The sequence below is a fragment of the Canis aureus genome, chromosome 4, assembly GCF_053574225.1.
Source record: "Canis aureus isolate CA01 chromosome 4, VMU_Caureus_v.1.0, whole genome shotgun sequence".
Taxonomy (NCBI): Eukaryota; Metazoa; Chordata; class Mammalia; order Carnivora; family Canidae; genus Canis; species Canis aureus.
In genome coordinates, this window is record NC_135614.1 from 40,439,101 (window position 1) to 40,452,434 (window position 13,334).

General features: G+C 34.4%; 1 protein-coding gene across 6 annotated transcripts in view; it reads right to left on the reverse strand.

Annotated features, from left to right (window-relative positions):
- Positions 1–13,334, reverse strand: part of CPEB4 (cytoplasmic polyadenylation element binding protein 4) — a 61,605-nt gene that overhangs the window by 18,263 nt on the left and 30,008 nt on the right. For 2 of the 6 annotated variants that reach the window (XM_077895504.1, XM_077895503.1), the window contains exons 3-4: positions 5,965–6,015; positions 705–743 (exon numbers count right to left, since the gene is read on the reverse strand). The exons of 2 other annotated variants lie outside the window; for them this stretch is intronic. In XM_077895504.1, coding sequence (XP_077751630.1) covers positions 705–743; positions 5,965–6,015 — 90 coding nt within the window. The remainder of the gene's footprint in view (positions 1–704; positions 744–5,964; positions 6,016–13,334) is intronic. 2 more of the 6 variants (XM_077895505.1, XM_077895506.1) reach the window with 1 other exon arrangement.

Below are 13,334 nucleotides of genomic sequence, written 5' to 3' on the forward strand. Positions count from 1 at the left end.
CCTCTAGTAAAACATTCCACTACTCTGGGATGCTAGATTTGCAAAGAAGATACAGAAAGACTTTTCAGATCTATACATTAGATCTATATCTATATATTTCATTATGGAAATGAAAATATTTGTTTCTTAAAAGTATCTTTTTCTCATTTTTATAGTAAAAAAGGAAAAAGTACACATAACAGGGATACAATTGTAAGAAGTAAACACCTAGGATGTAGCCATTTTAAGACTAGCACATATTCCTGAGCTGGTATCTAAAGCTCTCTAAGATGTAGTTTCCATGAGTTTCCTATGTGTGTATTGTATGATTCTTTTTGTGTACATTTAAAAATAAAGAAAACATAAATAGGTATGTGGGAATATGCATAAATCTTTTTTCTAAAAACCACAAGAACCTTAGAGACAAAAACTGGCATGGGGAAGGAAAGAAGGAATTCACTTCTTGATTTATCCCTTTCTGTACTATTTACATTTATTAACTATATTACTATACTTGTTCATGGACCCTTTTTGATTTTCTTCTTGGTACTTAATGTTAAAAACAAACAGATGATGTATTAAAGAAAACCATACTTTCCTACATGAGAAGAGTTAATTATCTTTGTAAAAAAAAGATGAGGGATAAGACATTACTAGCTTTCAGCAGGCAATGAAAGACTGATCATACTCAGGCTCCTCTGTCCCACCTCAGGCCCTCCACTTACCTCTTATTGCCCCCCAAGTAGAGAAACCAGATCGCAATTCTATTCAGAAAAAAACAAGGGGCGAGGGCTCAGATTAAAAAATGTTATCAAATAACTGACTTTTCCAGTAGGACTAAAAAAAAAAAAAAAAGTATGTGGAGGAATTAGTCAAATAAATCAATCATTTAAAATGATAGAAATCAAAGGCTGGAAGCTAAAAGGAATTAATGTGTTAACAAAAGAATAAAAATGATAGAACCAAAAAGCAGATAATCATAAAGACCAGGGCATACAATTCAACAAAGATGCAAAGAATGATTTTATAATAATTGGGGATTGATTTAATACATCAGTAATAAATTTGTTAAATCAATTCCTTTTTTTTTTTATTTATTTTTTGTTAAATCAATTCCTAATGTAACAGATTGACTCATTGTCACAAAATTATTTTAAATGTATGCTTAAATATATGCTTAATGGTTAGAATTTCATGTCACATTGGCTTGTGTTTATACTCGATACAATATTCAAATAACTGCAATAAGATACAATAAAGATGAGACAAAGATTTGTAAAGAGGTCTCTTATAGTAGGGCAGAGAATGGGACTCTAGTTTCTCTATATCTCCTAATCCTCAGTTTTTTATAAAAATGGAGAGCTAATGAGAGAATAACAAAAGATACCCTATGTATACATGATGACCACACAGTGAGATGTTCAGTAAGCAGCAAATTTTTGCCTTTTGCAAGAATAAACTCATGTATCTATATTCTGAGGTTGGTCTTCAATAATTACTCTCAGCTTTTCATTACTATTCCAAGGCTAACAATTGCAGGGCACTTTAGAGTTTACAGTATGTTTTCATATTATCTTTTTCACGATGGTATCTCTCAACATGCTCTGAACTGTAGCAACTAGAACCACATTATATACATTTTCAGTGAGTGACTATAATCTACATTTCTCCTGGGTAAATTATACCCTCCCCTCTTTCATAGGTTTCTGTTTTACCCCATCCTCTGCCACCCCGCCACTAAACCTTAAGCAGGCAATCTTCCTCCTTTCATTCCAAAGAACTATAATCAAGAGTTGCTCTATGCTAACCATTTTTTTTTTTTTTTAAAGTTCTCTTACTAATCTCCTCCTTTGGGACAAGCAAATATTTTAGTGGATGCTTCCAAGTGAAAAACTTCCACAGAGAAAAGGAAATACATATATGAATCTGTTAAAACCTAACATATTTTGCTGTTATTCTATAACTTTCCCAGCCAGAAGTTTCATTTTTTTAAGCAGTTAATCCTATGGGCTAAACCAGTGGAATGGGAGGTTGGGGGAAAAAGTACCATGCACAAGCACTTTTATACAGAGGTGGTGGCCATTACATGTTAGTTTTCTCAGGCAAAATAAATTTTCAAGATGGGGAAAGGGAAAACTAATCTTTCAGTCTGAGGTCTGTCTCAAAGCTACACCAAGACATACCAGAGGAATCCAAGGTAAGTCTAGCCCAAGTTTAGCACTCCTTTCTGACGTGGCTGAGAAACTGAGTCACAGTTTAAGGCTTGCTTTTCAAAACCATAAAAATAGATGTTCTAACTATATTCCTATTACATAAAACTTACTAGGAAAAGGTATCTGTGCTGGGATGAATTGTGTTCCCTCCTCAAAATTCATATGCTAGAGTCCTAATCTCCAGAACCTCAGAGTAGAACTGTATTTGGCAACAGGGTCTTTGAAGAGGTAATTAAGGTTAAATGAGGTCATTGAGGTAGGCCCTAATCCAATATGACTGATGTCCTTAAGAGATTAGGACACCCTTCACTCGCAGAGGGAAAATCACATGAACACAGAGAGAAGACAACCATCTACAAGCCAAGGAGAGAGGCTTCAGAAGAAAGTAACTTTCCTGGCACTTTGATTTTGAACTTCTAGCCTCTAGAACCAGAACCTCAGAGAAGTAAATTTTTGTTTAAGCCACCAGTCTGTAGCACTTGTTAAGGCAGTTCTAGCAAACTTATATGGCATACAGAAAGTAGCTACAAAGTTTGTTTTTTCATACTTAAAATCCAAGAATGTCCCTTAAAAAAAAATAGTAACAGCAATAGATTGAATAATTCCCCAGAATGTGCACCACAACATTCTTAGCACAGTTATCAGTTATTATTTGTTGAATTATATTGGCAGTGTCCTTTAAAAGTCATGAGTGGTATATGAAGGGCACTGCATAGTATGAAACTGATGATTTGAGCATGGCCAAGGGGGAAAAAAGTAATTTGATCCACTAGATGAGTAAGCTCTTTTTATCTCTGAACATGCAAATCCCAACATTACTCCAATATAAACTGCTGAAGCTGGGAGACTACTCTGAATTTTTTTTCTTTTTATTTATACAGGATTTAAACTACTTCTTTTCCAAAAAGCTCTGAGATTGCTTGAAAATTTCAAAACAAGTTATACAATAAAAATCATAGTTGAAATTCAGATGTTCATTGAAAAAGAAAGTAAATAGTTCTTACATATTTTACTCTAAACACGAAAGAATGACTTTCAACTAAACAGTGGCTTGGAAGAAAAAGCTCTGGAAGTTACAGTTGAGACAAAGTAGACTATATATATAATCACCTTTCTAAAGGTTTTTAAGCCTGAATAGATTATTTATGGTGGACAGGGAAGAATAGCTCCTTATAGTTCCCTAAAGTCTTAAAATTGAATAATGAATGTAAAGCAACACAATGTACTAGGCTTTTATCTTCAGTTTTAATAAAAGATTGCATGGACATAAGATATAAAGGGACTGCATTTAAAAATGAATATTGTAAGTTTTATGCTATTTTAATAATCAAAGAATGCATGTTCAACTATAGACAGTTTTTACACTCATCTTAATCAATTTTTTTGTTTTTCCTTATAAATTTTTAGCACTAATATTCCTAGCCACAAATATTCCTAACCATTCCAATTATTTTAACTGTGTAACAGTCTATGCAAAGTGATTTACATGTATTTCATCTTCATCACAATTCTGTGCAATGGGTAGTATTTGTAAGTCCAAAGTTTATCTTCATTCAATACAACTAATGCTTTACATTAGATTTACAAGATGGGCACCCCCAAAACATGAACTAAATTGCCAGCAAAGTCACTAAAAAAATCAACACACAAATAAGATTAATTATCTATAGAAGCAATCCACCATAGAGGTTTCATAAATTTGACTGAAGAGAATGGGCAATGCTTTCACCCACACCAAAGTGACTTTGCTTTATTTCATGATTTTAAACTAATCTGCTATAATCTGGACTTTGCTATCAAAGAGAAAATGACTCTTGTCAGTTACCTCCAGCATCTGGTCTACCTAGCTTTATTCTTGGCATCTGGTCCTAGCTGGTGGGTTGTTAAGGACTAACACTTGATCAAATATGATAAAATCAAGTTCTAGGACCCTCTGAGATGAACATTAGATCTGAGACCATGGAAGTCATAATCCCACTCTGGGATTATGCTTAAGGAATCAGCAAGTTCTCTCTCTTTTACATCTCTTTGTTCTTTATCTTCCTATCTTTCAGTTTGAGACAATATCAACCTCAGCCAGTATACCTTTCTAATAAACACAACTTCCATGTACATGACTACAAAAACCATCCAGTCCCTTTCTAGAGTCTATGGACTAGTAAAGTTTTAAAACAATTACTCGGGGGGGGGGGGGGATTACCTTTATTTTTTCTTTGCCAAATAAGGGTGACAAAAAATAATTTATTCATAAAAGAAAGAATATTGATGGCAGGGGTAGAGGAGGCAATCTCACAATTAACAGACTCTGAAACAATGAAGTGAATTTAGCTTTAAGGAAAACCCTTTAGAGAGTCTCACCTTAACAAAGATGGACTCCAGGGGCAACTGATCTAATTTAGCAATTGCATGAGGAAATTGAGACAAAGAAGAGTTGACCACTTTGCCTAAGATCACACATCAGTATCTCAAATCTTGGGTTCACTGCCATTTCCAGCACACAGACTCTGGAACTCGTTCCACAGGAAAAGCTAAAATCCTGCTATAATGGCAACCCTTATATTATTCCCTCTTATCTTGATGCCATTATCACCACTGGGTTTGGTTTTCGTCTACCCACATTTATGCTGAAATATTATATTTTGGCATTATTTCTGATTGCTGTAGCATGAAAAGACCAAAGTCTGATGAATAAGTAAGTGAGGCTTTTATAAACTGTATATATAGTCTCCAGAGGATCTGATGCATCCATGGCAACTGTCATAAATCAAATTTTCTTTTAACTTTTCCTGGCTCAACAATCCTATGTTCTACAGAATACTAATTGCAAATACTAACCAAAAGTATTCCAGTCATAAAAATAATTTTTAATCCTCCATTCACAACATACCATAGACAAAGAGTACAAAGCTTATTTGTTTGTTTTGGTTTCATTTTGTTTTTGGAATGATGAGAATATAGCTACTTAGTCAAGAACACTTCTCAGAGGTGGTGGACTTAAAATGAGCTTTGACAGATGAAAGGCATTATGAACACACACATTTAAAATACATATTCAATAGCATATGAGTAGAAAAGAAGTAAGACTTCTGTATTCTACCCAATTAAACTATAGTTATACAAAACACACTTTTTGAGTCTTTAATTCCTTCTTTGAGGAAATGTCCTTTCCTTGTGAAATTTAGTCTGCTACAGCTTATGCACATAAAAGGGAACTCAACAGCACACTGGTAATATTTAGAACCAGAAGGGAAAATTTACCAAAGGCACTGTAAAGGCCAGTAAAACTTCATTTTTCTTGTTCTCATTAGACAACAAACAGTGAATGACCTTGTCCTTTACAATGTCAAGCCCTGTGGTCTCAGGCTGCTTTTTCTGGTTTCAGATTTCTGATTACCCTCCCTTTCTCCTGGAACATTTTTCTAACTACATGGAAATGGTTTTCATGTTGACATTTCAAAGGTCACTCTATAGAATCTAATGGTAGATTAAACCATTTTTTATGTATCACTATGGGATTCTCATTTATTCTGTCATTAATTTCAAGACAGAGAATAGTCAGTTTTCAAAGTTTAAAAAAATTACTGCCACAATTTGGAGGAAAAATAATTATTCATTATACACTAATAAATTAATAGTAACTTGCAATTATCATTACAGAACAAACTAATGTCATTTTTTCCACTTGTCAAAGCATACCTACTATATTTTCTCATCTAGGACTAACTTGTTTCAGTTCTGTGAACTTCACTAAGGTAAATCAATTATCACTTACCATTAATAAGCAGAGAGCTATCGGATCCTGGATATGAATAGTTTAGACGACCTGAAGGTAAAAGAAGGCCGTTACTAAATTATTTTTTTCATAGATGGTTTAAATGTATTCAGTAACAAAGCTGAATTAATAGCTTTAATAGCTAAGGTACTTTTAAAAAGCTTTCTTGCGGGATAAAACTTTGCTGTGCTAATGAACACAATGAGTCAGAGGACATATCAATCAGCATGTTCACAAACATCTAAAAAGGGCAAGTTTGAAAGTGGGGAAAATAAAATATCCTTTATATTTAACTATTTGGTCTCTAACTTCCAAACTCCCATACAAAGTAATTTTCTTTATAACATTATATTCTAATATAAACTCAAAATAAGTTTTTTGCCCCATAAATGTAAAAGTGTTTTCATGTATGTAGTTTTTTATTTTTATTTTTAAAGTACATAACTAGCAAGAAGATTTCTCCATATAATTTGTAACAAAAGTGCCAAACTTATGCCTACAGGTACAGACTGATGGGTTTAAATTCTTACTTTGGAGGAAAAGTAACAGAAAGTAAAGGAAAACATCATTGTACTTATATGTGACAGAAAATATCAAAGCACATAGAACAATGCCCAGAGCACAGCAGATACTCAAAAATTGCTGAATTCATTTCCTTCTTATGTTGAAGTGGTTCAAAATCTAGTTTTAAACCTAAAATGGACACCCAAGATGTCCATCAAAAAGAATTTGTGATGGTACTAAAATTTTTGGAGGATGCAATGTCTTCCAAATTGGTAGCCACAAATAAGGGTGGTGGGGGGAATAGCACTGGGATTTCTCCCTTTATCAGGAATTACATTTCCATTTTGGAAGAGTTTCTATATATTTAGTTAAGGTATCTAGACTACATACCCTGTACCTACTTCTGAGTACCATACCATATGCCTAGTTCTATGCTGTAAGTTATAAAAAAAAAAAAAAAAAATTAGGGTAATATATTTTTTTAAGTCTTCATATTCTACATGCCCATCTACACCCACCTTAATAAACATGATGGAAAACCCTCTATAGGTCTTGCTCATCTAAAAAGCGAATAGGAGAATGTGATTGTTAACTATCTACCATAGGCAGTACTCTGTAAATCAGAGAGTAGTGTGAGAATTTAAAATTGATTCATAATTACAGACATTCCATTAGGAAACAGCAGTCTAAACTCGAACCCCACACAATCACAAGAGACTCTCCAAAGCTATGGAAAAAGCTCTGGAAACAGAGATTCTCCCATGCCTTAAGGCTGGGGCAGGCCTTCCAAGCACCAGGAAGGCTCCATCTAGTTCTACTGAATACTAGGAGAACCAGAGTTAATATGCGGTCTTATCAATCCACCAGCCATATACTTATAGCTCCTCAGAAAGGAACTTTAGGCCTCAACTATCTTTCAATTTTCCAAAATTCTGCTTCTTTGAATTAGTCTCTTAAAGAAATGAACTCATGCCATTGCTAATAGCTTTAATTAACCCATATCCAAAACTTGGGGGTCTAATACAAAACAAAATCTGAACTTAACAATTTTCCTACAATTTAAAACCAAATACATGGGCCACTAAATTGTTAATTAGTTCACTTCAATTTCAGCTTGTTCCTATTTAGAGAGAAGCTAGGGATGGAGATGGGGAAAATAAAAAATTAATGTTAATATTTCAATTCCTTCCTAAAAATTGGTTCAATTATTTAAGGCTAATATACACAGCCAAGTATCCAAATCCAGTGAATCTCATCTGAGCTGCTTTTAACTATAAACCTGGATCATATGATCTGTCACAAGCACATTTTTTAAAAAGCACAGACTGGAGATACTGGAAAAAGAACATGATCTTAACTGTTAGAAAAGTTAAGAGGGAGTGAGTAGTGTTTCTGCATCAGTTAACTCAAAGTAGCAGCTGATTTTCTGTAATGGAACACTTGTATACATTTTATAGCTGTAAAAATCCTCTAGTAAATAACAGAAGTATCACACATACCATTTTTTATTAACCATAAAACATTTTTTAAGTTAGGTCAACACACAAAGTCAAAGTTGATATAGGTCAACACACAAAGTACTTATATTAAACAAAGAGGAAATTTTTTTATTTCGAAGAAGATATTCTAATTTTTTTAATGCTAACATTTCAACTGAAATCAGAACTGTTCCATATGAACTAAATGGCCTCTCATTTGATGCCAAGAAGGGATAATCAACAATGAGAATCCAAAAAATAAATTATCAACCTGGCTGGCCCAGTTTAAAATCAAGTTCCACCTTATCAAAAACTCACCTTTTGGGTACCTCTTTTAAGGAGAGAGAGATAAGAATATTTCAACTTGACAGGCACAAAAATGTCCTTTAACTCACTTCCCAGAGTTTGTTTGCCTCAATGCACAGCTCCTGAAGAGATCCCACCCTCTACTGCCAAGGTACGTGACCTTTGATACTTTTTCTGCTTTTCAGACTTCTGAATGCAGTAATTCTACCCTTCAGCTAAGACAATAGGGCACTGAAGAATCATTGGCAAAGTTCATAGTTTAACTCTGAAAGTGATACTTGTTTTTAATTTTCTAATCTTGTCTTGTGATATGAATCCTGTCAGGCTCCAATCAATTTTGGCCTCTGAGTAACAAATATGCTTGTGACAGTTTGTTAACCAGTCAGTAATGCCTTCTATTTCAATTTTAAAAATATAAGGAATGACATTTGTCAAAAACCTTTTTTTCAACTTCATAATGCTTTCTTAACCTGCCTGTCCTATCTTTCTGTAAATTTTTTCTAAAATTAAAATATGTAGAGTCATCCATTCATGACATCGATTCTGTATAACACATTATCACTTCCTCTCTGGAAATCTTCCATAAACTTTCATTAAAAACACCATGGGACTTTCAAGTCTTCTTTTCATTGTCCTGTACATCTTTTCATTTTCCTTGTACACCCTTCATTTCTGCTCTGAGATCCTCTCTGTCCTATGGATGCCAATTTACACAGGCATTTCTGCATTTTCTATTCCACAGCTAGATCACGGACAGTCCCCTCTCTTATCTGAGATAATGCCATTTTCCTTTGTTGCCAGTGTAGGGTATTTTTCAAGTTTTTTTTTCTTTGATTCATCCCTTTCCAGGGCAACTTTCCAGAAAAGGCAACCCTGTTTTTAGATTAATTCACTAACTTTTCTTTCTAGCTATGTTGCAACAGCCAACCTTCTTAGGGAATAGCACCCTTTAAGAAGAGCTTTTTTTTTTTTTTTTTTTTTTTACTAAGGTACCTTGAGTTTCCTGTTTGATAGCAGGTAAGCATTCAATGGGTTCATTCCACTTAACTTAAAACACTAGCATTTCAAATTAATAAAAATGAAGTAAAATAAAAATAAATGAGCTATCTGAATCTGAATATAATCCAGTGTTTGTGGTGTTTTTTTTTTTTTTTTTTTTGATAACTCATCTACCTATAAATATAACCCAGATTTTGGCAATATCTAGAATTGAATTTCTCAAGGGAGATGGAGAGCCTTGGGATTTCAGGCAAGTGAACACTATTTGGTGGATAAAATTCAATCTTTGAAAGCTCTTGGCATTGATTGTGTTATAAATATAAAGAAATACTGCCTGATCAGCAGTCCTAATCTTATGACAGGAAAGTAGTTGTCTCTGGAGGCCAGTTGTGGCATTTGGAGCCAGAAGCCTGGCATACATCATGCAGAAGGCATAGACCATATTTGGTGATATGACTCAACCTCACCAAATATAGGCAACTGATACAGTGTGACTCTGGGGAACTACACTACCAAATTCTACAGCCCAGAAAAGATCTGTACTTCAACTAGGCAATTCTATGCCAAGCATCTGCAAGTTGGAGAACCAATGTTTACCAACCAGACTAGGAACTGCTTGGAGGAGTAAGTGCCCAAAAGAACAGTATGTACTATCATATTCTTTTAAGACGAACTAAAGTAACCTAGTCAATGAGATGAAAGAAAGGAGGACTAGAAGGAAATATTCTAATACATTAGAGTATATAAATGTATGTATTACTTTTAAAATTGGAGAAAGTTATTTTCTAAAACACAACCCAGATATTATTGTTACTGATGATTCAGCAGGAAATGATATAATAAATGCTATTTCAAATATACAAACACTAAAATATATCAAATGTTCTACAGTGTTATTAGATTTCATGCTATAACCTTCTCTTTTTCAGTCATACAAGCATTGTTGGTGATGTGTGTAGGCTAAGGAAGGATGATATGGGATTACTGCAGGGTTATCCAAAATATAGCATGCAGTCCTATTAAGTGACAAGTAATGTGAAATTCTAAGTTAATTTTTTTATTGACTTACACTATGAAAGCTTGGATACTCCAAATAAAAGGAAAGGGTTTTCAGTAGACACCATTAAAAATTTCTAACAGCAAAAGGATAATAAGTATGGGGCTTAGACCAATTTCTAAGGCAGAGCAAAGATTTACACACACCACACACATAAATACATAAACATATATTTGTTGTTGTTTTGTAAGAAGTGTTCCTCCTGCTTCTACCCGTGCTAATTTTCTTTAGTTCACATTTAAGTAAGTCAAAGCTATACTGCTACAAATAATTGTGTAAAGTAAGCGTGCTGCTTCACCTGCCTTTCTGCAGTTGCTATTTTTACCAACACTGTCTGAGACTTGCAGCAAGATGGCGCTGTGGGGACCTAGACCACGCAGCACAAGGCTCAAGAAATGTGTAATAAATTGTTTCTGAATACCAAGCTTATACTTACACAGATGCAGAAAACATATCAATATGAACTAATAAAATGTGTCCAATATATCCTATCACTTAATGATATAACAAGAATTATTTTTAATAATTTATTCTATTGACCTAGAAATAACTCCCCAAATCAAAATCAGTACCTTATTTTACCTATCTGTGATACAACCAACTTCAGTAAAGATGTTTCCATGCAATATCACAAAGAAGCTGGTTGCAAATGGCATCAGCTGGATAATCTTGCCCCTCACCCATCCAAAGAGCCATTTAAATCATACAAACACAAACACATTTTAGGCTAAACAAAACCCCTCTCTGGGAAAGATGTAGCTTTCAGTTTTTTAAAAGCCAGGGATTATTAAAAATTCTTGACTTCTCTTGCCTCTCTCTCCAGGTTCATCTCTCCACAACACCATTTTCCTTTCCACATTAGGTACTCCAGATATACTCAGAACTACTAGCCCATTAACTTTTACTTATGTGATCACTCCTCTGTCTGGAATGCCCTCCTCTCTCTGTTCCCAATGTCTCACCACTCAAGTCACCATCTTTCTGCCCAGGTAACTTCTATCTTGGCCTCACATCCTATAGAAAGTCCTCCCTGCCCTAAACCACCTGCTCTCTGGTTCAGATGACCTCATGAGCTCCATACAACACTCTCTACAATTATTATTCTATATTAAAATTATCTATTTCTAAAATCTTTCTCTATGGCAACAAAATATTTAAGGACAAATTTTGGGTCTTGCATCGTAGAGTTTGGAGCAGAGATGTTCAATAAACAGCTGTTGAATGAATGAATGAGGCAAAGCCGGCAACGGGTAGTCTCTCTGCCACGGACTACACAGTGGAAAGGGTAGAGAGTCAGATTAATCCCATCTTGTGAACTAGGTCAAATTACTTAGCTTCCATGAACCTCGGTAAAACAAATACTTCCATTTACTTCACAAGGCTGCTGTTGAGAAATTCATGAGACAATTTTTTGCGGAATGCTCAGAAAAACCCCCCAGTATAGAATAGGTGCTTTATTTAATATTAAAACTCTTCCCCTCTCAGACTATATGCCAGAGATAACCAACGATTTTCCACTTGTGAAAGAAAAAGGAAGGATTCGTTTTAGCCAAATAAGATCCAAACTGAAAACTTGGGAGAAGGGAGTGGCCATCTGGGGGATTTTTCACCTTCAAAGAAATGAGAGTTTGCTGGTGGTGTTCTTGGTTACAAATGGATGTCATTCTTCTTAGGAAGAGGCAAGAAAGAAGAAAAAAAAAAATCAAACTCCTTACTTTTATAATAGCTAAACTGGCAAAGTAGCAGAAGTATTTTAGGAAATGAAAACTGAAAATTCAACTGAAAAACATTCTTCTTAAAAAAACCAAGGAGGTCTTCCTTTTGTATCAATGGCTCAAATTTACTTTTTCAATTGTGATCTGAGACTGTAATAGTGACCAAAAAAAAAAAAAAAAATTATCCATAAGATAAAGGAAAAGTCAATGTGTAAGTTTCTATAGATTATAGGAGGTTTCATATAAGAGAAGGATGGCTTTGACTGCAACTCACGGTAGGTACAAAGTTGCAAAATGTAAAAGCATCTAAGAATGTCAGGCAGAAGGGAATGGCTAGATAGAACTAGCAAAGAGCTGACCCAATTAAGGAATTCAAAAGATTTCCTACTGCCAGTAAACCAACAACAAGCCAGCAAGCAGGAAGGCTATTTTTATCCCTGCCAGAGGCCTTCTGACTCTGGATGCTACATTTAGAGGACAGAGCAACAAGATAACTTGCCTTAAGAGGATGTTATGATACCACTGATTAATGATAATTTTTCAAGTTTAAAAAGGAGGCATAGTTTTCACCCAAATTTAAACTGACAAAAGCCAGTTAAAAGGATAGTATAATGTAAAGAAAAATGATAAAACAGACCAACAGGTAGTAGAAAAGTTTTAAGTAATCTGGAAAAGTCAAGGCAGTAAATTAAAATTCTCCTACCTTGCAAAAAAAGGTTGACTTAAAAAGGCATCTGTTACAAGAGACACATTTTAAAAGAACCAGTGAATAAACATAAAGAATTATAGATCGGGGCCCAAGGTAAAAATGATTTTGAGAAATGGCTCTCTGTACTGACATGAACATAAAAGATCCGTGCAAACATGAAATGACTAGGGACCATATGCCAAGTCGCTGGCAAAAGATTGAGAACTTTAGAGAAGAGTAATAATCTGTCCTTAAAACTGGTTACTGAAGTCCAACCCCCCAAAAGCAATCAGCAAAGTCATTATTTGGCTTTCTGCATACATTCTTATCATCAATTCTAATCACTTATTTAATACAAATTCTGATGAGTTTACTGAACCTTAACGAAAAATATGCTTGAATTTCATACCTGCTGTAATTTCACCTTTTGTTATTTCTCAGAAGGCCCAGTTTCTATTTTTCCCTATCAATATTCAAGGCATGGACTCTTCCTCTTACTTTTTAGCCTTCAAAACTAAGTAATAAACAAGCCGTTCAGAGATATCTGCTAATTATTTGAAGGATAAGGTGCACGAGGTCAGGAGAATGTTTTTATTCCCTGATATATCTCAACAGCCTAAAAT